This window comes from Leptosomus discolor, chromosome 10 (assembly GCF_034619465.1).
Source record: "Leptosomus discolor isolate bLepDis1 chromosome 10, bLepDis1.hap2, whole genome shotgun sequence".
NCBI lineage: Eukaryota > Metazoa > Chordata > Aves > Leptosomiformes > Leptosomidae > Leptosomus > Leptosomus discolor.
In genome coordinates this window covers 15,343,220-15,369,843 of record NC_141400.1, presented here as the reverse complement: position 1 = coordinate 15,369,843, position 26,624 = coordinate 15,343,220, and the positions used below count along the sequence as shown (strand labels likewise).

At 50.7% G+C, this 26,624-nt stretch overlaps 1 protein-coding gene across 2 annotated transcripts; it reads right to left on the bottom strand.

Annotated features, from left to right (window-relative positions):
• Positions 1–1,271: 1,271 nt before the first annotated feature.
• Positions 1,272–20,848, bottom strand: CSF1R (colony stimulating factor 1 receptor). Of its 2 annotated transcripts, none has more exons than XM_086470769.1 (21): positions 20,774–20,848; positions 15,896–16,135; positions 14,843–15,127; positions 14,159–14,318; positions 13,266–13,402; positions 12,225–12,414; positions 11,053–11,168; positions 10,663–10,783; positions 9,789–9,979; positions 9,091–9,203; positions 6,893–7,019; positions 6,303–6,407; positions 5,865–5,975; positions 5,437–5,596; positions 4,777–4,874; positions 4,518–4,633; positions 3,608–3,730; positions 3,375–3,486; positions 2,961–3,060; positions 2,228–2,333; positions 1,272–1,751 (listed from the first exon to the last, which is right to left on the bottom strand). In XM_086470769.1, exons 1-21 carry the CDS (start codon positions 20,820–20,822, stop codon positions 1,620–1,622), a joined length of 2,892 nt encoding a protein of 963 aa, XP_086326895.1. In that variant the 5' UTR covers positions 20,823–20,848; the 3' UTR covers positions 1,272–1,619. The 2 variants fall into 2 exon arrangements, with proteins under 2 accessions (XP_086326895.1, XP_009957366.2); XM_009959064.2 differs by having other exon boundaries at positions 13,266–13,425; positions 14,182–14,318.
• Positions 20,849–26,624: the final 5,776 nt, after the last annotated feature.

Here is a 26,624-nt window from a genome sequence, read left to right as displayed (position 1 = left end):
CGCCACACGCCTGCCTCACACACGGTGACCGATGGGATGTCTGACAGCGTCACAACTTAAATTACTCCCCTGTTACATCCATGCACAGGGACTATGTCATTTTTTCCCAATTACAGTCAGGGCAAAGTGCTTTAAAACCTTGCTTTTAATCAGTTTTTGCATTATACAAGATTTAACGGTTTTGAGAACTGGTAATGAGAAGTGTGTCTGAGGAACGGGGGCAGAGTTGTGGGGTGTGGGAGCAGGGGCCAGCACATCAGCCGTGCTCTGATCTGTTCCCCTCTGAGAACAGTCCTTAAAGTCCTGGAAAGAGACTCCTTTTGTTAAACATCTTATTCTTTATAATGCTGACAGAGAGAAGGACATTAGCTTTTTATTTAGTAAGGAGGAATGAATCACTTGGTGTTAGCATAAACCCAGGTTTAGCATAATCACCAGTGGCCCACAGCGTAATTTCTCACAGTATGACAAGGGCCACCTGCCATGCAGTGGTTCTGCCTCGCTTTTGCCTGAGCCCTGTCAGTGCCTGTACCTGCAATGCCAATCCTTTGCCCACCCAGCCAGGTGAAGCCAAGAAGTTTCTTTAGCTACTTCTGGTGGCCACACAGGACTGGGTGGCTGTGGCATTAGTAACCCTGAGCAAGAGCCAGATGAGAAATAAGTTTAAGGGCATGAGGCCCTAGCTTATGAAAAAAAAATAACCTCAGCTGTCCTATTAAAAATGCACTTAGGAAAATATGTACAAGAGCATATCTGTAATGGTGACAGAGACAGTGATTGCTACATGTTTAATAACTCAGAAGTTTTGTAGGACAGGTGTTGTGTTGGTTGTTTCCAGATCTGTTTAAGCTGCCATTCTTTCCTGGATTGGGATTGTGTTCAGTGCTCATGTGGAAGAGCACTGGTTACCTCTGTATGCTACCTGAGAAATAACTGCCCCTCTGTCCTGGTACTGGGGCAAGAGTTCACATAACCCTGGGGTCATGCCCTTGGCTCGCTTCACCCAAACAGTCCTCACAAAAGCATCAGCTATAGAGAGGTCAATTGCATGAGGAAATGTAGAGGTTAATGTGTATTTAATGCTAAGTGGAGGCTTTACCTGTATCTAAACACCCTGTGACATCCAGGGTCAGGCTGACAAAGGGAAGAGAGCAGGACCACCAAGAAAGAGGGCTGCTGCTGGGGTGTGGAGAAGTTCCAGCTTCAGAGCTTAGTTCAAGATGTGCTCATAAAACAAGGGTTCAGTTGTGTGAGTGACTCTTGGAAATGTCTTACTTGGCTGTAACTTGTATTTTAAAAAGAACCTACAAAACCCAAACACCCACAGCCTCTTCTGGCGGGTGGGGCAGCAGGTGACAGGGACCTTCCTGTACCTTGTAGAGACAAAGCATGGTCTCATCCTCCCAACTCTATGCTATACTTGAGATAAGACCTCAGGGACTCCACGGTGAGTCTTGGTGTTGCATCACCCCAGCGCTATCCTTCCCCGTAACGCTCATACTTCAGAAAGCACAGAGAGGAGAGCCAAAGCAGGAGGCGTCTGTGTCCTAGGGCAGAGCAGAACCATGCACTCTGCGGAGCCAGGAGGACAGGGATCTACCCCAGGGTGGTGGTACCAGCTAACAGAACTGATAGTTGTTGCTCTTGAGAAGGGGCTGGCCGCTCTCCTCTTGCTCGCAGGACTCCTCACAGCAGCCGGAGGTATCACAGCCACTGTCTTCCTCAGCAGGGGCGGGGAGGTTGGTGTAGTCCTTGAAAGCAAAAAGAAAAAACCCCAAAAAACCCCACCTCAGTGGTATGATGCAAGCTCAACACTAGCCTTTGCTGTGCCCCCAGGGCATGGCTCGCTGGCGGGACAGGCGTGCCCGTGGTTTTGTGGAGCTGCAGGACAGCTAGTCAGGGGGCTGCGCATCTTTTGTGCGGCTGCGCACCCTGTCCAGGAGAACAGGGCAGGGCTGCTGCACGGGTTGTCCTCTAGCTACCCATCTTGCTGCCCCCAGAGGCTGCTGCAGAGCAGCTGTATTTGTACAGCCTCCTCCCTCATGGTAGAGGGTGACTTAACCCTCCAGCATGGGGAAATGTGGTTGCCTCTGCGCTTCCCACCAGCACTAAGCTGCACCCGCCAGTGAAAGGTAAGGGACATCACCAGGCAAGTTGTCCGGGAGCTGTGTTCACGTAGGGAGAAAGCACATCTGTCTCCCCCCTTCTGTTCTCCAAAGGTCCTCACCTGCTCCTTATGCACCTCCAGTTCTTTCTGAATGAAGCAGCCGATCTGGTCGAAGGTGGGTCTCTGGGTGGGCTCCAGGTTCCAGCATGCCTGCATGATGCTGTACCTGCACAGCCAGACATGGACAGGGCAGTTGCACTGTGCTGCTGCAAAGATGCTGGAGGGTCTGCAGCCCCCCAGCTCTTCCCTGCAGCACTTTGTATTTCAGGCACACAGTGCTGAGCAGTCCCTTGTCTTCCTGTCTGTGAAACCCATGCTCAGTGCCTGTGGAGTGCTCCAGGGAAAGGTGAGCACAGAAGTGGGTAAAGCGGAGTTCTCTTATCTATCAACAAGGGGCTTTATGCCTCCAGTACTTTTTTTCCTTAAGCTTAAACTCATTCACCTCCTGTAACCTACTCAGGCTTGTCTTCTCACAGTCAAAAGTAGCTGACTGAAAAAAAAAAAAAAACCAAGAAAAATCCACCAAGTTCAGGAATGTAGGCATACAACGTGAGCTCTCCCATCTTCCTGTCCATAAACTGAGGAAATAGCGGATGGAGCATCACAACTGACTGTCCCAGGTCTTGCTTCCCTACAGGATCAAGGAGCAGCCTGGTAGGATACAACCTGAACCTCAAGGGCAAGCACACCTGGGAGCAGCAGGCAGACCTGTGACCATCTCCCTGCTTGCCCCTCATGAAGCATCTCCAGCCACCCTGTCACCCATCGTGCGCATCTCGGCACATCCACTCACATTTCCAAGGGAGCGAAGTCAGGCCTGGCCATCTGGTATCCCTGCTTCACCATGCTGTAGAACTTGCTGTTCACCACCATGCCGGGGTACGGACTTTTACCTGTGGCAGTGACAGGAGCAGAGGTGACTCTAAGATCAGAGGCTTTAACGCTCCAGCCTTGTGGGGTGGGAAGAGGCCGCCTGGAGCATTGCCTGAGCCAGTGCTACTTGTTCTCAGGGAGTTCTGAGCTAGACCAAATCATCCACGAATCCATTGTTTTTAATAGTCCCTCTGGAAGCACAACACTTTTATAGCCCTGATAAAACCTAGACTTTTGTCAACCTTCCTCCTTTCTTGGAAGCTTTTCTGCAGAGAAAAGGGCAGTGGTAAGCCATAGAAAACAGAAGAGGTTGACGAGCTCACTTCTTTCTTACCAAGGGAGAAGATCTCCCAGAGGAGGATGCCGTAAGACCACACATCGCTCTGCACTGTGTAAATGCAGTCAAAGATGCTTTCTGGGGCCATCCATTTCACGGGCAAACGGGCCTGGAAGAGCAGAGAGTCCTGCAGACTGGGACAAGCTGGCAGCTTACGCTACACCTTGTCCTTCGTGCCTCGGCTGCGCCCTGCACTCGTACCATCTCTTGTCCCCATTTTGGTTACTTACATTGCCTTTTACAACATAGTTCGAGTCATTCATGATATCGCGGGCCAGGCCGAAGTCACAGATCTTGGCGACCCGTCCATCTGATATGAGCACATTCCTGGCTGCTAAGTCACGGTGGATGCACTGGGGAGAAGAGAGCACAGCTGAGATCCAGCCAACATCTCCCAGCAGTCCCAAATAATTCCCTACAGCCTCAAATAATTCCCTACAGCCCGGGCCTGTCACTGAAACAACACTTACAGGGGCAAGGGGAACACGTACTGCTTGAAAAGCCCCTGTAAGAGGCACTGTGTCACGTACGAGGAGTACAGGCTGAGCTCTCTTTCAATCACTTCATTTGCAATGCTAAGACCTTGGGACATTTCATGCCACGTCCTTTAATCACTCATGGGCCCATCATCTTCCCCATGAGAGGAGGCTCAGAACCAGGGGCTGTTGACACTGTGTCTTCATCTCCGAAACAGTCATACAGTTACTCTCTGCTACTCTGAGCCAGCTCTGGCAGACAGCTCAATGGCCACTTTCAGTTCCTTGTCCCTGGGGCAGCAGGGAAGCTGCCAATGCAAGAGAGCTTCATATCAAAGTTCCTGACCTCATGTAAAAGCTGGGGAGAAAATGTTCAGGCTGGCACAATGCACAGCCCTGGATTCCCCCCTGTAATACTGCTCTGCCGTGGTGGCCGGCCTGGAGCCCGTGGGAGACAAAAGCTCTGAAGGGAACACCAGTCACTGTGGTCCAGCGTGTCTGAACCCAAGAAATGGAGCAGAGAGGCCCATTTCCAGCAGCAGCTTGCTTGAGCTTGGCCACCCCATCCAAAAACACCCCGAGCTTCTTGCAGACGGGATGGCTGGTGGCTGGACTGGCGTTTCCCAGTTGGGGTGCTGGGGGCAGTTGTCCTCTTGGCACTCACATTCTTTGATGCGAGGAATGCCATGCCCTGGGCCACCTGGCTGGAGAACTGTAGCAGGTCAGAGAGATTGAGGGGACGGAGGTCCTCCCTGGCTTCATCTTCTTCTGAGCTTTTCCCTGAAATTCAAAGCAAAGTTTTAGGGTTGCTGCAAACCTGGTGAGTAACGCAAGCTACGCTGTATCATGGTTCCCCAGAACTAAACCCGGTAGGATGACCAGAATAAAGAAATCATGAAAACAGAAACGAGCCTTTAACTCACCCCTGGCTTGAGCAGAATCTGATGATGCTGAAGATGACGATGACACAGGCCTCATTTCAACATACATTTCCAAACCCTGGCTCGAAAAGCCACTGTCGCTGAATCAGAAGCAACAGAGATGGAGGCAGGCTGTTAGCAACCCTCCAGCAGTACCTTTTCCACATCCACCGAGAGAAGAAACCACATCCCTGCCTGCAGGAAGTGGCTTAGCTAGAGGCTTAATGGCAAAGTGAAAGTCAATGTCGAGGCTGATTTGGAAAGGGGACCTAGGTACCCCATGGTATGGGGCTCCAGGTACCACTCCCCTTTGACAAGGGACTGCCCTTGGCTCAGCCTCATCCTGCAAAACCCATATGCCCAACAGTGCAGGAAGCCAAAAAGTTCTGAAGTTCCGATTGCAGACCGTGGGAGGGCAGACTGGGTGGAAACCAGAATTTATTGTGGGATATTCAATGACTTCTGTCAAAGACTTTGAAAAACTTGGGACTGTAACCAAGCCTAAACACAGACATCTCCAGTTGCTTTTACCTTCTGGTATTCTGCAAGTCTCCAGGCCTTTGGCCTTAATCTCTCTCCAGCACAGCTCTCTGCACACTTCTCCCAACAAGTACCCAGGCCCTGCATGGCTCAGCCCTGTGGCCATCAGAACTCTGCTTTTACCTGCGGATATATTTCTTCTCTACGTCAACATTTTTGTAATCAGCAGCACTGTCTAAAGAGGTGTCCAGGGCAGAATCCTGGATAATGATGGATTCAGCCTTCCGCAGGAAGTTCAGCAGATCTCCGTAGCGACAATACTCTGTGATGACAAGAATTGGGCCTGGGAGAGAGGCAGAAAGGTTTCATTAAGAAGTGACATTACTATGACCTGTCCTGAGGTTTTCTTTCCCTGGGAGAGGCAGCAGAACCCGTACTGCATATAAGCATGTCTGGGAACAGCCAGCCCACAGGCCTGGCAAAGGTGTATGTTCAAAGAGGACCACTGAGCTCATCAGCTGTCTCTGTTGTGAGGCTGAGGAGAGGTAAGAGCCTCGGAGGAGCAGGCTGTGGGAGGGGTCCAAGGGGGAAGCAGGGCTGTGGGGTCCCACCTCCATAGGTGCATGCTCCCAGCAGGTTAACAATGTTCTCATGGTGTCCCAAGTGACTCATGATCTTAAGCTCAGACATGAGAGCCTCCTGCTCATCTGTGTCTGCTGATGCTGCAAGACAAGAGGAGAAGAGCTGTGTGAAGTAGTGAAGGAGAAACAAGGAAGAGGTGATGGGGGAGGACAGAAGGTGTAGACAGAGAAATGGAACAAAAGGAGGAGACACATTCAGAGAGAAAATTGTGTCCTCTGCCTGTGCCTCTGGCCACACATGTCCACAAAAATGACGGCAGTGTGATTCTAGCACCCACTACTTGTCACAGAAACATCTAAAAAAGTAAGTGTTGCAGCCTGGGAGCACCAACACGTGGTGAACACATGCTACATTCTGCCCAAAGGAGCCTAGGTGATTTCAGCTTTTGCAAGTTGCTCTGTGCTTACACTTTAGCATCTTCACAGCCACTTTGAGGACTGAATCTTCTTTGCCTAGCCCAAAAGCGGTGGCTTCTACTACTTTTCCAAAGGCTCCCGCTCCAAGAGTTTTTCCTGCAGAGGAAAAAAAAGCATGCTTATAAGATGCATTATAGAAAAAGATTGAGCAGTTGTCCTGCACACAGCCTTGAGGAGGATGTCTGGTGGGTGGGGATTCCTGCTGAGCCCAGACAAGATGACACATCCCTTTGTCAGGAGCTGGTTAACATCTAAGGGGAACTCTACTGTGAGCAAAGATGGTATGAGAGAGGCCACATCCAAACATGGTCTCACCAGCTCTATGCATGAGGAATGACCCCAGATGCAAGAAGAAGGACATGATCTTCTCAACCTTCCTTGGAGCAATGGAAGGCTGGAGGGAAGTTGTAGCATTTGCCACCCTGTGTGGAAGAGGGTAGCAAGGCCTGATTAAAGATGTTGCTGTAGTGTCTGGATGCAGCTTTGGATGTTGCCCAGTTGCTTTCACACTGTCCCTCGGAGCATTTCAGCTCTGTGGCAAGTTGCATGCCACCAGGCAAGCAGCAAGGAAGGTTTCTTACCAAACTGGAGATGATTTCTGGGAAACTCCCATTTTTCATTGTACGGCAGCTGAGTGGGATCGATAAAGATGTAGTTATTCCCTTCACAGGCCTCAATGATCTTCCACCTCACCTGGTACTTGGGTTTCTGTAAGGAAGAGACTCCAGTTATTCAATGTTCCTCAAGTCCTGAGAGTTCCCCAGTCCCAGCATGCATTCTTGCCCTGCAGACATAGAGGGAAGACCTAGGCTTCAGCCCATCAAATATTTCTTGCTTTGAACATGGACTGAGTGAGAAAGGCTTTGTCTGGACAGCCTGGTCCCTTTGCTGTTAAAGTCCCTCCAAGTCATCACTCATGACTAAGGGATGCTCTCTTGCCTCTTTCACTTAAGGTAGCCTGTTGCCCTTGCTTGGGACACCAGAGCTGGGAGAGCCAGCATGTCCCACCAGACCAGTGACTGACAGTGCCCAGCTGGTGCTGGAGGGAAATATGTCTCTTTCCTTGGTACCCTGGGTTGCTGAGCATAGCAGAACAGCGGAGCTGGCCCAGCCTCGCTTCCCTTACAAGGGATAAAAAAGAAATGGAGAAATAGAAGTAAGAATGTCTTCTCTTTTCCACAGTCTCATGGCAGAAGTAACCAGGCACGGCAGAGAGAAGCAGTGCTGGAGCCCATGGGCAGAGGCAGTTGCCAGCTTGTGTTGGGTGTTGTCATTCACGTTGCGAGGGCTAGAAGCCAGGCTGGGGGCACAAATACAGAGAAAGGCAGTGAAATAGTTTGGCATGAGAGTACTGTGTGCGGCCTTTGCTCCTGCACAAGGAGACAGGCAAGGACCTGCACCCCAGTGTGACAAAGGTGGTCTCAGGTCCATCAAGGCAGGCTCAAGGAAGCATGGGTGGAGTGACCATGGCTGTGATGAATCACCTCACATCCCAGCTACTGGGAGCTGTGTGCTAAAACGCTTCTGCTCACTACTTCCCCTGGATAGCTGCAGAGAAGGATGCAGTGTACGGGTAGAGGCTCAAAGCTGAGTTAGCACAGGCATGAGGGATAAAAACTGAGGCAAACAGACCTGCAGTTTTGATGCGAAGCATCTGTTTGTTCCCCCCCCCCCCCCCCCCCCTTCTCTTTCCTCTGCCTGAGAGTTCACCTTCGTGCCCATGCAGGCTGTCAAAAAAGGCCCAGACAAGATGCTGCAAGATGCACAGCTTCTGGTGGAGGTCCCTCCTAAAGAATGCCACACACACTCAGTGTATTTGCTGCTTTCTGCTCCTGGGCAAGCACTGCTGCTTTCTGCTCCACAATTCACCCAGCACTGCAGCAATCAGCCATGACTCAAGAAGCCCCATGGCTGAGATAGATAAGACTATTTATAAACACATCCTGCTTCTCTTGGGCTTGCAAGGCCTTCCTAAAAGCTGTTTCTTCAGATCTGTGCTTACACATCCATCCACCGCTCTCTGGACTACTGGCCAAAGATAGCTCTGCCTGCAAAGCTGTAGGTGCTTGTTTGGGAGAGGGCTCTGCTGGATCTTCCAACAACCAACACCAGAACTCTGCTGCAAAATTTGCAGCCTTGATGGGCTGTCAAAGGAAGGGTGCCAAAGGGAGAGCTGAAAAACAGGAGATTTTCACCCACTGATGAAGCAGAGGTGGCTATTGATTGGTACAGTTAATGGAAACAACTGAGAAGGAATCCAAATTCTGAAAATGAGTCTTGCAGAGAAAATGGGGCAAGTTCTTGTATAAAAATAGTGACCAAGTCTTCCTGGAGACAAACGCCTTCTAACATCATCCTGTTTCCCCATAAAGACAGCTTTTTATAAAGCAGGGAGGAGAATGAAAAGTAGATGCAAGTTGCAAATAACTTTTTTTCTTTCTTAATTTGGCCTGTGGATTCATGGTGACCAGAGCAAAACCAGCTGCCGTTGACAGCACAGAACGAGCACCTTTGGCACTGAGGAATATCCACATTGACCTCAGGGCTGCAAGATGAAGGACCAAGTTGTGAGAGGTGTTAACACACTGGGTTTGGTGCATGAGCCTAGTCCTGCAGCAGGAAACTCCTAGGGGAAGTTGGGAGGCGGTGGAGACAAGGGAGGTAGCTTGCCTGGTACCTCCAAGCTGAATGCTCCCTGCCTGTGGCTGACAGCAGAGGCCGTGTGGTCTCTGAGGCTGGGCAGGCCCTGCAGCCTTTGCTACGCAACAGGGAATCTGACCTGGTTGTACTTGTAGAGGAGGAAGAGGAGAAGGAGGAGCAGCAGGACCGATGTGCCTATGCAGGTGGAGAGAATGGGGTTGAAGAGCATGTTCGGGGGGGCCATGACATTTCCTGGAGGAGCAAAAAAACCAAGGATGAGTAAAACACTCCTGTTTCAATCCCTTCTCTGGGAGCATTTTGCCCAGCTGTTCACTTAGGCTTCCCCTTCTATGCAACACAACTCCCTGCTGGCCTCAGAGACACCCAAAAGAGCTGCTGGGAACTGAGGGAAGTTCTTGATGCCAAACTCAAGACTGTAATGGCTCCTCCCGTGCACCCCAATTTCTACACAAACAGTACCAGGTACAGGTCAGAATGAGTACCAAGGTCTGCACAGCAAGAACAAGCCTATCAAAAGCTGCATCCTCTGGACTCCAGTGGGCTGAACAGCAGCTGGCTGCACTGCACCCTGGAGCTAGGTCTTGCCACTATAAGGTGTTCATGGCATGGCTCAGCCTTTGGCACCAGGCTATGCCCAGCCAGCAATTCCCACACGGCTCCTAGGACTGCCAAATGCCAAAGCCTCCCACCTCCTGTGAGGATACAGGGCTTGCGGAATCTATTCCGCCTCTCTTGCAAGACAATAGGGACATACGTAGAGGAAGATGAGCCCCCAGATTCTCCCCCACTCTGCCAAGCTGACAGTTTGTATCTTACTGGTGATGGTGAGTGAGTGAAACATGTCAGAAGCATTCCCCTCTCTGTTAATGGCCATACAGCAGAAGGTGAAATTGGCACCCAGCTCCTGGAATGGGACAATGCTCTCCACCTCCACCTCTTGGAAGGGCAACATGTTCACCACCTGGGGACTGGAGTCGTTCAGTAGCAACCTGTAGTCCTCATTGTATCTGCAGAGACACCAAGCAGGAGAGAATGAGTTCCTCTGCAGCAGAGTTGCTCATAAGAGAATTGGTGCCTGCGTCAGACTAGAGAGGAGACACTGGGACTTATAGTGGCAGCTCTATAAGACATTGCTCACTGCACAGCCAAAAGATCTCTCCCTGAACAAAGGCCTGTATAGACAGAGCCTTAACTGCCTTTATGTGGCTACAGCTGTGGCAGCAGTTCCCTTGAGTGAGGCTGCTACTGAGACACAACCACCCTCGTCCAGGCAGCTGCAGTTGCCTCCCATCACGCTGTAGCTCAGTAAGTCTGTGCTCTGCAGAGCCTCAGACCTGTGGAGGCCCTAGAAAGATGACTAGGAGCAGCCAGGATGTAGCTCTACAGCAACCTATGTCAAGGCACTTCTCCAAAGGACCCACATGTTCCTCAGAACAGCACTGGGAGAATGGGAATCACAGGTGGCTGAACTCTTCAATCTCAGGCCTTTAGGAATGGTGCCTGCCCCGTCTCCTCAAACTGTCCCCCAAGAACCTCTTTTTTTCAGCAGGACAACATCCCTGTTGCTGTTACTGAGCAGGCTCTGCTGTGTTGTCTGTAAGCAAGCCCACGTGGCACTGCTCAGCAAATGCCAGCATAGCAAGGGCGAGTGCACACCTTGGAGGTGCTCAGTCTCCTGGGCATTTCTCACCTGCTAGAGTGAACAGGGCAGTGGTACCACTCAATGCGTGGGGCTGGGTAGCCGATGGCTGTGCATTGAAGGATGCTGGAGTCATTGGCTGGCACCTTGATTCGGCAGACCCTTGGAGGAGCTGTCGGGGAAGGCAGATAAACAGTGAGTGTTACGACTGGAGGAAGAGCCCATTCCCTGTGCTCTGATTTACTTTCCATGTGTGCAACAATAAATCACCAGGAAGCTCTGTGCTATGCATAGGTTTGGGCTGGGTCCCAGACACAGTCTAGCTGCGTGTCCTGTGGGTGCTGGAGTGGAAGCACCCTGGTACCCCACCCTACTTGCTGCCAGCTGGGCAGCAGTCCCAAGGCAAGCAGGGTGAAAGAACAGGCAATGCCAAACACTTACATTTCACAGAAATACTGAAGGTAACAGATGCATTGGTCTCATTGTTGAAGGCATAAAATGTATAGAGACCTCCCTCTCCTTCCTGCAGGCGGTTCAGGAAAAGTGTGTTGTTATACCTGTTCACATAGAGAAAGTAACCACCGTGGAGAAAGCTGGGCTGAGGAAACTCAAGCACTCACACAGTGTTTGCTCAGTGAGATGCAGCCGCTTCCTGTGCCCTGGAGCAGGTGAACACTGCCCAGCACTAGTTCAAGCCCATGAGGGGAATCTGCTATTTGCTTCTTCAGGGGATGCAGAGAGGGTCTGGTCTTAGAGGAAATCCTTATGCCACCAAGTGCACAGCACTTCTAAAAGGCTGTGGGTGGGTGAATGCTCAGAAAGGAGAGTTTAACATCTAAATCATTGCCTTTGAAGGGCCAGAGGATGCTGGTCCTCCTGCCTTTGACAGAATTCCTCCCACTGAGTAGCCCATCAAGTCATGGTCCCTAGTGCCCAGTACCCTCTGACCCCAGCCCATTTCTCAGACCTCAATGCAAGAAAGAGTTTGCCCTAAAGCCACCATGCTTGCTGAGTGCCACAGTTCCTCTTGTGGATTATTCTGGGTTTATAAGAAAATGAAAGGGGAATTGCCAAAACTCCCCAACAAGTGGAATGATTCTCTTTCAGTCTTCTTTTGGCCTCAGTTGGCTGTAAGCTTTGGAAGAGCAGGGCTGTGCCCTGCATTAGGTCTTATCCACATAATGATGTTTCTGCCTTCTCTTGACACGGGGCATATAGTGCCACTTGGTACATACACTCTCCAGACCACAGAGCATGGGACAGGTCTGAGGAGCAGTGAATTTTCTGTACTGTTCACCCACTCATGCTATTTCCTCCTGCAAGGAGAGTGTGAACTCAAACAATTGGACCACAAATGTGATAGTGACTGCCACAAGATTTTCTAAAGGGAAGGCTGTCAAGTTAGACAGATGTGGTGTCCTTGTTGACCTGATCAGACCTGCTCACTGTGGTTTGCTAATAATACTGGAAAGAGAAGACAGAAAGGCAGACCTGTTCCTCTCTTTAAAGCCAGACAGTTTTCTGTCAGCCAGTAGCATGGGGTCTGCCTGTCTCCCAAGGAAAGCATTGCTGGAAAAATGCCATGGCCAGCGTAGAAGAGTGAGAGCGCATACCAGTTGTTTCCAGAGATCATTTGGCCCTTGAATGGAGTGCTCCCAGAGTTCTTCAAGGGGTTTTTGTGCTCCCAGCCCCAGTGGAGAAGTTTTGGGTAAGCCTCAATGTGGACCTGCAGCTTCAGACTCTCTCCCAAAGCAACCTCCTGGATGGTGCCTTGCACTGGGGTCAGGAAAACATAACCTTTCTCTGCAGAATGGAAGAGAGCATGACCATCAGCAGATATGTCCAGAGACCTGAAACAAGCTTATACCAGCTTCATAAATGGACCATTATTGGAAAGGGCAGCCTCAGCTGGGAGGCTGCAGGAGGGAATGAGGCATTGCACCAATCATGTTGCCAAAGGTGTACTTTTAAGTTGCTGCTTTGTCATGGCAGCTTGAATTACACACTGCCTGAGGAGAGCTAGAAAAATCTTAGTGAACTCTCCTGGGGAAAGAAGTTTTACATGCTGTATCCTAATACGTGACGAAGCTAAAACTGTATCTCCTGATCGTCCATAACTAAACTCCTGGCTTCTCACTTGGAAACAACTCAGACCAAGCCCGCTTTCTGAGCCATGGTATGCAGCAGCTTTGGGACACCAGCAAACCCCAGCCTATGAGCTGCAAGGATTAGTTTTCCATCTTGAGGCACAAACAAGTGTATAATAGACCTGAATCCTCTTATGTGGATCTGTTACTGGAAGAGACAAAGATCCATACTCTGCTCATGTGGCAAGCCTTTCCTGGTCTTCAGCATAACCTTGCCCCATTCTTTTTTTTTTTGTTTTAAAGCCATTTATAAACCCACAGAAACTGAGAAGAGCTTTCCAATTTTTCATCCAGAATCAAAAAAATATCCTCATGCCCCTCAAGACATGAAGGGAGCACCTGTTCCTTTCCTAGCAGCTCCACAGTTCTCACATGAGCCTTCAGACACAAGCGAGAATGAAGTTTCCAACAACAAAACTAGGAACAAGATGGAGGCAGAAGCGGCAGATGCTCACGGCTAGGTGTGATTCAGCCCACACCTTCCTGGTCTTTTGGGGAAGCACTCACCTACTACTTGAAGCATTGTTGAGGCATTCCTGAATCCTGCTGAATTGTTAGCTATACACGTGTATTTGCCACTGTCTTCCATGGTCACCGCTGGAATGGACAGGATGTCACTGATGAGGTAGTTCTCATTTTCAAAGCTAGGCTTTTTAGTTCTCCTGACCTGTCAGGGAGGGAACATCAGGTACCTTCTTGGAAGGGCAGAGGATGGAACAGAATATTTGTGACAAACATACCCACACCCCTCCTGTTCTGGGCTGCTGAGCTTTGTTATAGAGCCTCTGTCACCAAAGGCCATCTGTGTGGAGACCAAGAGGCATATTAAACCTAAGTATTCAGGGCAGGTATTCCATAGCAGTTAGGGTTATAGCTCTTGTCAGCCTTTTGACTGCGAGTTGGCCTTACACTGTGTGATCCAAACATATCTTACATGTTATTTCTACTCCTTAATGAAGGCATCAGATACAATAAGGACTTCAGCAAACCTTATCTAACCACGTAGCAGGGAAAAGTCAGCATCACAGAGATTTTGAAATGCATTCTCTTTCTTCACCCATGTCTTTTCTCTGGGGAACTGTGTGTCCTAGCATGCCTGCTGCTTTATAAGCCCTGGCAGGGCTGGGTGGAGAAATGTTGCCTTAGTAGGTACTGTGGTCCTGCTCAATGAACTCAGCTGAAACAACATACTTTCCTTCTCTCTTGCAGCAAGATCCTGACAATGGGCAGGTGTTTCTTAACCCTGTGTCACCCCAGGGAAAGAATGGCCATATTTGGATTTCTATGGCTTGTTTGAGTAGCTGCTTTGGTTGGGCAGTTGAAGGCTTTGCTGCAGGTAACTTGGGTCTGAGCAGTTCTTAACCACCCTATGCCTCCCAGTTTCCAGGAAAGCCCCATACCTCCTTGAAGCTGCACAACTTACATGCTTTGCTGCTGTCACCCATCTGATGTCATACTTGTGGGAAGGAGAAATTACTCTGCAAGTGACTTCAAAAGGTTCGCCCATGATTCGCACATGGTCAATAGGGTCCATCATCACCGATACAGGCTTCTCCAGTGCTACACAAAGGCAAGCAAGGAAAGTTTCAACATCAGCTGATCCAGTGACCCCTTGTGCTCCCCAGGGTCTGGCTGCCTTCTCCTTTCCCTCCTCTTCAGTCTCTTAACCCTAGCCTTCTCCTTTCCTAGGGATCATCACTCCTTTTTGCGCATGTGTCTATGGGAAGCAGTGTGGGTTAGGGGGAGCACAGCGTTCAGCACTGTGGGTTCAAAGGGAAGGGGAACCTTCTGCCTGAGCATCAGAGCCTGAGGACTTGCAGAACACCAGGGAGATAGGTGGACTTTTTTCTCTGTTCTGTGATAGTGTCTACAAAGATTTGATCACTGCTGAACCCATGGAGACCCACCTGAAGGAGCCAAATTGCCAGAAGCTGATGGAATTTTGCCTCATTGAATACCCTTTAAGGATTGCAGGTTCAGGAGGTCTTTCCTGCCACTGGTGAGAAGCTTTTCCTTAACTATCTACTGTGGCCAGCTTAGCTATTGCTGTCTCCCTGGGGACAGCAGCAACCCCAACCCTTTACCTTCTTCCACAATCAGTCTTATTCTTGATGACTTCTCTATTTTTCCATTTATCACTGCTTGGCATCGGTAAAAGCCCTTCTGCTTGCTTTGCACATTGTAGAGTGTTATTCCTTTCTCAGTACTGAAAGAATAGTTGGTCCCAGGTGGGAGAGGAGAGGCGTCATCCATTATCAGAGTCACACTAGATCCGTACTCAGGGTCTGTGATGAGACAGGGGAGCTCAGCATTGCCACCTTTGGTCACAAAGGCCCGGAAAGTCGGTACGTACCACACATTATTGGGATCTGCAGAAGAGACAAGGTAGGCCAGAGAACTGGATCAGAAAATGCATCGAAGCCAGAAACACATTCCAGTAAAGGCAAGTCTCCAGCATTGCTGCCCAGTGGGAGTTCGATGCTAGGGCAGCCCTGCTCAACGCCTGCTTGACTCAGCCTCCAAAAACTCACATGACAAGCCCAATTCCAGCGAAGGCATTTGAGGAGAGCACAGCAATCCACTCACAAATGTACATAGGTAAGACTGAGAAGTATGCTTACCTCTAATTGGACTTTTCACCATGGTGTTAGCTTTATTTATCAGACCTCCAGCTTCCCTGTCCAGGATGGTATCTCTGGTACAAGGGAAGGGGTGAACTCAAGTGGTGGAGCTAACACAGCGTAACTACTTCTGGGGTAAAAGAATATTTGGGGTCATGTTGTGAGGATGCAATTAATTTGATTCTCTCCCTTATTTGGGATACTGGCAACACAGTTCTCTGATTTCCATATCTCACTGCTCATTACAATACTAAACAGACTTTCATCCCTGTTTTTTCAGGAAGAGAAGCCAAGGTAAATGGAGGGAGACATCCAGGCCATTCCCACATACACAAGACACAGCTCTCTACCCCAATGCTTCAGCCACAGGACTCGTTTTATGTCGGCTTAAATGGTTGTGCCACTGCTAGGAGCCTGCACTGCTCCCACAGCCATAGAAAGGACCTGTGTGATGGCCACGTTGTCTGAAAGGAGGCTGTTCTGCCAGTGTATATAGGAAGAGAGAAACACGGGTACCTCGCACAAACAGATGCACAGTTGCAATGCCCTTGTCACTGCTGTTGACATAAGCACACTTATAGGTGCCTGTATCCCTGTAAGTGGCCTTGGGAATGCTGAGCGTGCTGCTGGTGTGGTTGCTGAATGGACGGCTTTTCCATTCAACTTCAGACTCTCCTGAGCAGCGCAAGGTGACTGGATCACCCGTGTTGACAACCAGAGCAGGAAGGTCAGGGCTGATCACCGGGGATGCCGAGCCTACAAAGGAAAGAGAAAGGGTGAGGATGCAAAAAATGATCCTTAAAGACGCACAGAGTAGCTCAGCACCAGGAGCTTTTGGCTCATATCACCCCAGCCATTCTCCATCCCACCAGACCAATATGGCCTGATACTCCAAGGAATGAATTTCAGGGAAGAGAGGAAAGCCCACATATGAACATTTAGAGCACTGGGACAGCAAAAACAATCATCTGGAGTTGATTAGGTCAGATGCTAGCCTGGAAAGTGTTCCTGTTGGGTTTTGCCTCTTCTTGCCACAGTTTTCCTTTTGTGGCAGAGCTGGAGCTACTGTATGAACTTGGTTAGCCCATAACACCATTTGGTGAAGTTTAAGTCTAGTGGCTCTCTCTGTTGCATTTGTGCTGGGATGAGCTAGAACAGACCTGGAAAGCTTCTGCAGAGTGGGAGGTCAGTGCATGCCCTTTGGGAAGACTGGCTTTTTGGTTGCCAGGCGCTGGATTTTGAAGGACACCTACTTAAGCCTTATCACCGAGTCACGCAGTGTGTTTTCCTCACAGCTGCCATCAAAACATTAGGAAATGAGTCAGCATTATTATTCATATTTGGGGGTGGGAAACTGAGGCACCAAAAAGCTAAATGGCTCATGAAAGACCATAGCTGCAGTTGTAGCTACAGCACACCAGGCCACACTGACACTGGCGTTGCTGGAACCCAGCTGGATTTCTGATGCTGTCTCTGCTTTGAAGATGGCTTCTCTGCTGGCTGAATAAAGGGGAACCAGGGTCCCACTTAGTGTCAGAAGGAAATATTTTTTCCTTGTTTTGCCACATCAGCGAGTTCTTTGAGTCACCACCTATATTTAGGGTGGGGGGAAGTGAGAAATGATTCAGTTCTGTGGGGCTAGGGAAGAAGCAGTACCACCACCCCCACGCCAGGCCTTCGGGGAGGACAGGAAACACATTGCAAATGGCTATCTGTGCTTGAGGGGCTCTGCACCCCCTCCGGCCCCTATCCAGGGCTATTCTCCCACTTCTGCTTTCCATCCCAGTTGCTAACCTATCTTCACATCTTAAAGGAACACACACCCAGGTTCAAGTAATACTAAGTATAAAGGTAGCTGCCCAATTTATCAATTTGTTGCTAAACCAAAGACAGTTTAAAGCACATCTGTTCCCAGGTGCTGCCTTGGACACTGTCTCTGTAACACAGCCAGCAGAAGCAGCAGTCACTCATCCTCACCCACCCCTGCTCACAGCTCATTTGGTGAGGGAGACTATGTCCAAGGTACAAATGTGTGTCCTGTGCTACCAGCTGTGCTTAGGGCTGTAACACCAGAGCCTGTCCATCAGAGCTCAAAGAGCATCACTTAAGCAGTCTTGGGCAGATGCCTCCCTCTGTGCAATGAAGGGTCAACAGTAGGAGATTCAAGGCCCTGGAGTGCGTTGCTGGTGTGACAACGATGCAGTTGCCCAGGGGAAACCCAAACAAGGTCTGGATCAAACTCACTGGCCCTGCGGGAAGAAGTAGAGGACAGGGAGCTTCGAAGCATGGAATATTTGACATTTTATCTCCCTGGGGTTTGGTTTTTCTAGTGATGCTTTTATCTTTCTGTGGAAAGAGGAAAAGCCTCATTTATTCCCACAATGGAGAAAAACATATCCCAGAATCCTTTGCAAAACCACATTTTCCACATATCTGAGGTACAACGTTCCTTCCTTTTTGCTAAGCCTTGTTTTCCAGCAGGGTTTGACACAATTCTGTTGCTCTTTTACTATCACTGGATGCTTTTCCCTCACCTACTCTGATTTAGCTATCCCTCTGCATCCAAAGCTTCACAACCATTTAATGCTCTTTGACCCATAACTGCATTCAACCTGGCTCAGGGAAAGACCATGTTGTAAATGGTCCTTGATTTGGCAGGAGGACAAGACAGACAAGAGTCACGTCACTATGTCCGTGTTGTCATGATCCTCCAGTTACTCCTGAGTTGCTATGGCCAGAAAAGGCTCAGGGTAGGTGCTCTCCATAACAGTGAAGAAGCCAGAAGCCTTCAGGCTATCACTGGAGACTCCTGTCAATGGCACAACCACAAGCAGAGTGAGGATAGATGGGACAGAGACACTAAATGCAGGACAATGCCAGGTGAAGGCCACCCAAGCATCCACTCCTTTGTGTTTGCTGGTGGATAACTCAGACCAGCACATCCTTTTCCAGAATGGGGAAGCAGGGCTGCTAGGGAGGCTTTCTCCCTGCTGACCAGTGTGCAATCTTGCACGAAGCCCAAGGATGTCTCTCTGATGCTCTCCAGCAGCTTCCGCAGCATTGCCAGTAACTGCTGGCCGAAGGTTTTACCACACTTGTGTTGTGTAACCATGACTTCTAGTTGCAGCTGCAGACTCTGTCCCTGCCTCTCCCATGCCAGCCAAAACATTACTTTCCTCTGCGCTGAGGGTTTGGAAATGGTGAGGAAGCAGAAGCAAATGCTAGTAAGACAGAGCCACTCAAAAACCTTTACCAAAGAAGCCAATCATCAGGACCTTGCTTTCGTCCTGGGGGATACCTAGGCTAAGGTTTGGCCCTGGGAGGGACTCATACCAGGCCCAAGTTCCCCTTGACCCTCCCCTCAATGATGGGAGGGAAAAAAGCTTAGTTTCTGAGGACACCTTCCCCAGAGTCACCTACAGTATCTGAGGGGGCAGGGTGTGGGGAAAAAGGTGCTCATCATATCTCTGCTTGGGGCTTCTACTTCAGAGGTTGTTGTCCACAACAAGAAAACAAAAGAAACCCCAGGAAGACCTCTCAAGATGACCAAGAAGAGATGTGAGCTGATAAGGTTTCAGATCCTTCCTCTGATTGACCTGAAGCTGAGATACGAGCTTCCAACACTCCCCCAGCAAAATCCCAGATCACAATGGTCATTCCACATCAGCCCTGGATACTCTAAAAAGATGTACTGGCAATCCAAGAGGTAGGAGAAGGAAGTCAGACTCTGGCTCCAGCTTGAAGCTATTGCTTTATACAACTTTGGCACGCTGCAGCTTTGGGCTGCAGATGGCCAACAGTGATGATACTCAGACAGATGTGTGTCTAACACCCTGACATGGCTAACAGTCCCTGATGAGGATGTCACAGCCAGTGACCTGCATTGCCCAGTGCCTCAAGGAACTTTCAGAGAGATCCTGACAGATGTTGTAGATTTGTGAGAGATCATAACATCAGACCTGCCTAGTTCCTATTATCTTAAAACAAAAAAGTAAGAAATTAAAAAAATTAAAACCCCTTCAGCTTTCACAACACAGTTCCCAGCATAGCAGACCTGGAGAAAGCCTGCTCAGCACATCAAAGATGTGACTTGAAGTGAAACATCACGCAGTGCAATAGCAAGAGGGATGCAAATTTTCTGGGCTGAAAAGATGAACACAGCAGTGGCTCAAGAGGGATACACTGCTTCCCTGTTACATGCTGAATGTTTTCCCCTCTAGATTGCCCCCTTCCAGGGGGTACTTCACACCAGAGTCTCATTGTATGGGAGGCAAGCTCAAGAGTAAAATTAAGGACAGTGCCAGATCTGAAAGGCTGCCAACACTTAAGACATAAGAATAGTAATACTGGTTTCTCTCTGTTTGGTTACAAACCTCAAAACAGGCTTAGTGACTCTTTCTTGAGGTCGATGGGTTATCTCCTCTTGGCAATCTCCACAACCTCAAAACCCAGGCATATTCACCTTTCCCTTTTTGGCTGCTTGAGTTCTGTTTCCACAACATTCTGGCTCTACAGCCCTGTTGCGTATGCCAGCACCACCACAAGACAGCAATCCTCAGACATCTCCAACTGGCACAAGGTGCATTGGAAGGTGCCGATGCAGCTGACTCTCCTGACTCTTCCAACTCTTCCACCTGCAGGCCAAGCATCTCCAGCTCTTGCCCCATTTGGGCAAAGGGTTATTTCAGAGATGGCTTCCCTCAGGACACAATTTGTGCTGAACCTCTCCTTCCTCCTAACACTTGCCCAGACCCAAACAGTGGGAAGTTTCCTTTTCCATCTCACCACTTGCCAAGGCTCTTCCTATGCTATGTGCACCTTCCCACACACCTTGGCCTTAGCCTAGCAGTGCTGCCGGCATCCAAGAGCAAACCCTCAGCACAGCTAGGCTCCAGAGCCAACACAGACAAGCAACACACCCTCTTTCCACCACTGCTCTCCCTCTATAATGACAGCCAGCTCTGGATGTTCTTCAGAAAGATGTTATAGCCAAGTCTGCACTAAATGTCAAGCTGGTGTCTCTTCCCTGCCATGCCATGGAGCAGACGTTATCTTGCCCACTCCCTACCCACACCAAGGCTCCTTGAACCTGCTCACAGCAGCAGTGGCTGCTTCATGCAGCAGCCTCCTGAAGCAGGGACCGTCCCAGCCCACAGCAGGCTTTTGGCAACATGACTGGCAGCTCAGCTTCACCCTCCACCACTTGGAGCCGAGTGTCCCTTAGCCCAACTTCAGCATCGCCCTGTCCCCAACCCCACCAAGGCTATCACCCCTCCTCAAGCGAGGAGGGATGGAGCACTCGCACCAAGCACCCAGGAAACACTCACTGCACCCCGAAACTGCCCCAGAATGACATGGAGACACTGTAGGGCTTTTGGAGGATGGTAGACCTACCGTGCCAGACTCCAGCTGTGGTGAGCAGCAGGAGGAGAGCAGGACCCATGTCCCCAGCGACCGTGGTGCCCCAGTGTGGAGCAGGGACACGGCTGAAGGATCCTCTAGAGCAGCGGGCGCCTCTCCTCGTGGGCACCGTCCCCAGCGCTCCCCCGGCAGAGGCTTCTCCTTTCTGAGTTGACCACAAGTTAAGAAATTCCCTTTTTTTGTTGTTTTTTTTTGAAACGGGGGGGGGGGAAAGGCAAGTGATGCTTTGAGACGTCACTGATGACAAACCCCCTTGGCAGAGGTGGGGCCATGTATGCACCCTGCTGCAGGTCACCCCCCTCGCTGTCAGGGCCACTCTCCCACCATAGACCCTGCCTCAGAGCAGGGTTCAGCCCCAGATTGCTCCCCAGGGCGGACAGGGGCCGCTGCACCATGCTGGGGTTCAGGGCAATCCCAATCTGCCCTGGTTACTGCCACCCCAACCCCCAGGGACTGCTGCACACTCGCTTGGGGACACAAAGAGCCAGGCTGGGACCCACCTTGGTGGCAGAGGGCTCCATTTAACCTCAGGCCCAGTGGCTCTTGCTGGCTCCAGGTCCTGGGGGCCCACACAGGAATATGGCTGACTGCCCCACAATGGGCCCACAAAGGTGGTTCAGCCTGGGGCAGCTCCCAGGAGGGAAAAGGCCTGTGAAAATGACAAATTATTTTGTTTTAACCAAAAGCACGATCCTTGGTGCAGAGAGGGGAACCTGCAGCCACACAGGATCACCCCCAAGCCCAACTCCAGCACCATGCAGAGGCAGGGTCGAGCCCAGACAGCTGCAGGCTTGCCTTCACTGCCCTCCCCACCCAGGAGACATGTTGGGTTCCAGCCTGCAGACCCTTCCCTGTCTCCAGCTGGGCTGGGGGACACATGGGCATCACAGCCCTCTTCCTCTCCCAGTACCTCCAAGCCTGGGGCTCACAATAACCCTGTCACCATCAGGCAGCCACAGAGCTCAAGCAAAAACCTCTCCTCCCCAGGACCTCACCCTACCCAGTCCTCCTGTCTTGCTGCTGGGAAGGCTTTTTGAAGCTGTTTTCTAATTGACAACCTGGCAGGCACCTGGGACAAGTAATTAGGCACTTCGTTAACCCTCCCCTGGACTGTGCTGCTTCTAAAACAGCAGGTGAAGGTAGGCTTGAAGCAAAACAGCTCTTCCAGGGATGTTCAAGTCAGCAAGAGAGATCAGACACTGAGTGCCCGTTGTTCTCTGCTGTATCTCTGGATAATGTCACACTGCAGCAGAAGTTCATGACAGTTCACAGCAGCTCTGGCGTGGGAAGTTGTAGCTGCCACCTGACAGCGATGGGAAGCACAGGGAGGAAGGTCCTGCCTGGGGCAAGACAGAGGGCTCTGCCTTAGCTGTGCCCAGCTGCAGCCCTATCAGTGGGGATGTGACAGGGACACTGGCTGCGAAACATGGGCAGAAAGGGATGGGCTTCTCCAAAATGGGCAATTAGCAAGGTGCTAGCAAGACAAGGTCTTGAGGCCAAGAGATGAGAGCATGGCTGACTCTGCTGGAGATGACTAAGAGTCATGGGAACGTGGAGAGAGCTCTTGGTTTTGGCCAGAAGGATGGCTGGAGAGCATAAGGGAGTCCAGAGAGGAGGAAAGGCAGCTTTTGGCTGGCGAAGATTTCCTCTCAGCAGATTTTCCTGGCAGGATGTGGGGAAGAAGAACATGAAGTAGAGGCAGCACTGGGGTGCTCCTGCCCAGAGCTGGGGGGCTGTTGAGCAGTTGGACCACAGGGGAGGTCTGTCTGATTATTCTTTCCTCCTTTTGAGCCAAAGGGGCTTTTTAAAGGATGTTTTTTGGTTTGTTTGTTGCTTTTTTTTTTTTCCAGGAACAAACGCCAGCTCAGAGAGAACTGACTCACCAGTGTGAACAAGTATTAAACCAGACAGGCTTAATACAGAGGAGGGAAACAATCTCTCAGCCTCCCTTCTTCTCTTTGAGGAGGCCTCTTGCAGAGTGTCTCTGATGGCAGTGGTCAACAGGTAACAAGTCACAGCCTGTACACAGAAGTCCCCAAGCTGGGCTGGGCACACCTGGGGATGTTCAGTGGGACAAGCTGTCTGCTGGGGTTCCTTCCTCATTGATGCCTGTCTCTTCCTGCCTGCAGGCTGCACCCCAAATCCTGTGGTTGCAAGTGGCAGGCCAGCCACAGGAGTGCTGCTGGGGCTCACGTGCCCAAGCAGCTCTGAGCAAGGGGCAGGGACGCTCTTGGAGGAGCTGCAGCCCTACTTTGAGTCACTTGAAGCCCAGGGCTTTCTGTGGAGGCCCTGGTGGCCAGGAAGGCATGCTGGGAGATGGCTTGAGATGTGCTCAGAGCCTGGCTCGCCACAGACTGTGGAGGGGAGAGTGGAGGCTGCCATGAGCCCTGGCTGGAAGCACTAGGAGGTCAGGCTTCTTTCCCAGGCTGGGAGCCGGGCTGGGCCATTCCAGCCCTACAGGACCCCTGCACTGAGTAGAGCTGGCCATGGTGTCATGCCTGCCTGAAGTACCCTGCAGCAGCCTGGTGACACATGTGAAACACCCATGTGCCCCATGAGCTGTTGGTACCCAAAGAGCTAAAAACCCTGGTTGCAGCAGGCCAGGGTCTGTCTCTGTAGTCTGAGTTTCTCTGCTTGCCTGAGCTCTTCCACAAAGTACCTGTCTCATCACTGGAGAGGAGACTTGTTTTGGAGTGAGGAAAATGCCCTGCTGGGAGTCAATGTGTTTGGCCTGCCAAGCAAGGATTGGGCAGCAGGAGCCAGTTGGGTTAAGGGCTGAGATCTACCAGTTCCCCCTCCCTGCTTCCCCCTAAGGCTTTACTGCAGCCTCTCTGGAGACAAGGTGATTTTTTTCCCCTGCTGATTCAGCTTCTGGAGAAAAATGCCCTGTCTGCCTGTCATGGCTGAGCGGTGCCAGGTGACTCAGAGCATATCTGGGGAGAATCAGGCTGAGGTGGTCAGGGAGCCTGCAAACCTCCTCTCTGGTAAACGGAACAGAGACTGGAGCTCAGGACAGGCCGTTCTGAAAAGGGCAGCCTTGCTGGGGCTTGGACCTGTCTCCTGCTGCAGCTGGTGCCTTGGGCCTTTGGCTACACAAGGGGTTTCCAGGAGCTGAGCGAGTCATGACTACTGCCAGTGGGGACTTGCACTGAGGCTGCATCATGCAGCCTGAAAACAGGACCAACATTGATATATTTGAACATCAGTTCAAAATCCCTTCTTTGCAGCAACCCCAGGCTTTCCAAGCACGTGGCTCAGAGCTGGCTGCAAACAGCTCCACTCAGCAGCCTGGGGTCACTTTCAGGAGGAGCAGTTTCATGGGAGCCAGAGAGAGGAGAAGGCTTTGGGCTGGACTCAGGAGGTGCCTGTCTCTCATGGGGCTGGAGGACCCCAGCACTTCTGGAGAAGTTACTGCAGATGGGTGAGGGAAGCAGGAGGAAAGCAGAGGGACATGTGGACCTGAGGGAGTGTTAGTGTGGGGAGTATTTGGGGGTTGCATCTTTAAAGGGTACCAGTGAATTCCTCATCCTAGAGGGAAGGGAGGAGATCTGACCTTGGAGGAGAGCTGGCTGTGGAGAGCCCTGTGCACTGTAGTGTCGTTCCTACTGGTGCCCTGCCCCATTGGTCCTTCCAGTCGCTCCCACCACCCCGAGCTATTAAACTATGTGGAAAAATCAATAGCGCTGTGATATTCACCAGCTCCTTCAGCCCAGTCCATCATCTGCTGCATCCCTACCCTGACCTGAGCACAGACCCAGCAATGCTCCCAAGGAGCACATTGTGCCTTTGTTTGTGGCTGCTGGCTCAAACCTCAGGCACTGGGGATACACATGGGAACAGTTCCTGGTGTCCTTCCCTCTACCCACCTCCTCCCAGTACAACACGACCCACAAGCTGGCCAGTTACCAGAGAGATGAGGCAGATCCTGCCCTGTTCGCAGCCGCTTTTCCTTACCACGTCTTTGGGCTCAGCTCTTGCCTTGCTGTGCTTCTCTCTGCCTGGCTCCCAGCTTGGCTTTCACTAAGCGCTGGGGTCATGCACAGCGTATTAACATGCTTAGCCTTCATCCACGACATGGTTAAGCTGTACTTCCAGCCCCATCTGAGTGGGAGCAACCAAAACCAGGCAAAAAAAGGAAGAGACCGAACTTTGCAAAAAGAAAAACATCTTTATTTTTAAACTCTTTCTTTAAAAATGTATTTGTAAAAGTTTACAGAATAAAAATAATATCTCATGGCTATAGATGTGACATAGTACAAATCCTACAAATAAATCTGTAAACCTAGGAAAATGTTAACTCTTTGGTACCTTAGTCTGAACTCTGTTTTTTCCTTTGCCCTCATGATGGTTTCTGACAGACAACATGGAGGCAGGTGCTGCTTCTGTTCAGAGATGCTGCAGAGTAACAACATAATGCCAGCAAGCCAGCACAGCAGGAGGGGGGAGAAGGCAGAGGGCACGCTTTGGGCAAGCTTTGCAGTTCTGGTGCAATCCATGAAGGAGGAAAGGACAGGAACGACGGGACACTGCAGGCCTCCCAGTATGAATTGTCTTCCCTACCTCCTCCCACCCCTGCAAGAGTCCTCTCTCCAAAGTGCTGCTGGAGCTAGACTGGAGCAGTTCCCCTGCCTTTGCTGAAGCCAACTGGATCCATCTTGGTCTGTCCCGGAGACTTCATCCCTCCAGGTGAAACACAGTGATTGTGCTGGGAGCCCAGCAACCCATGTGCTGGCCCATGAAATCTGATTTTTTAACAATACCTGACCTGCCCTGGGCAAGTCCTGCAAACATGGTGCCTCCATGGTTACGGTCAGCACTGGGTGCTCAGAAGCCAGGCAGGGCTGGGGTATGCTGTGGGAAGGACATGTGCACGGCCCAGAAGCTGCTCAGCACCCAGTGAGGACTTGCAGCTGCCCTGGCGGCTCTCTGCCTATGCAGCCACCCAAGGCAAAGGCTGCCAAAAGGCTGCCGAGGGCTGCCGAAGGGCAACCTTCATGTTCTCCAATGGGGATTGCAGCCAGGCTGCGTCTAGGCTCCCCGGGGCTTGCTTGGCAGCCCACTGCTCTCCTGTCTGCACAGGAGATCCTGTGGTTTGCGTTGTGAACTGGCCGCACCGATCCTGGAACCTGAGGTAAGCACTGAGCTCGAACAGAGCCCTTCCTCGTGCCTGTGCATTGGAGCATGGGGTTTGCCTCCTTAGCACATTAGCTGACATCTCATTTTAGAAAAAGCCACCAGAAGGAGACGTGTGAAATCCCCCTCTCCAGATCTGCCTGGATTTACACAGGCAGACCTTGGGCTTCCCCACACCCAAAACCTAGCCCACTGCCCAGTACCCTGTATTTGTGGTACTGTCTCTCGCCCAGCCCAGAGCCCTGACTGGGAAGAAGGGGAAGCGCTGTTTCTCACTTCTGGCTGACTTCCTCCTGGCTGCACATCTGCACTGCACTTCTGCCTCCTGTCCGCATGGGACTCCACCACGGTCCCCTTGGCAGGTGAACAGAGACAATTTAGTTACAAGTAAAGTCCGCTGTGCTCTAGATTTCTTAACATGACACAAACAAACACTAAACATGACACTCTTGCTTAAAAAAGTGATAACACGCTCAAACCGAGAAGGACAAAAGGATTAAAACCTGTGCACACATCAATCAGAGAAGCATCTTAAATGCAGAATGAGACACTGGAGTGCCACATTAGTTTCTGGGATACACTTAGGTACGTATGAAATAGTGACTGGCAGTAGGATTATGCATATACTGTGCTGATAACGATGTAACAGTTGTAGAGTAAAATATAATCTACAAATAAAAGATATTGCACT

Excerpts from the sequence above, each read along its gene's own strand:
- CSF1R (XM_086470769.1), bottom strand. The coding sequence starts at position 20,822 with ATGGGTCCTGCTCTCCTCCTGCTGCTCACCACAGCTGGAGTCTGGCAC. Across the intron at positions 7,020-9,090 it reads TCCTCTACAAGTACAACCAG|AAACCCAAGTACCAGGTGAG; the intron begins GTCAGATTCCCT and ends TCTTCCTTACAG. Across the intron at positions 1,752-2,227 it reads TGGAGGTGCATAAGGAGCAG|GACTACACCAACCTCCCCGC; the intron begins GTGAGGACCTTT and ends TTTGCTTTCAAG.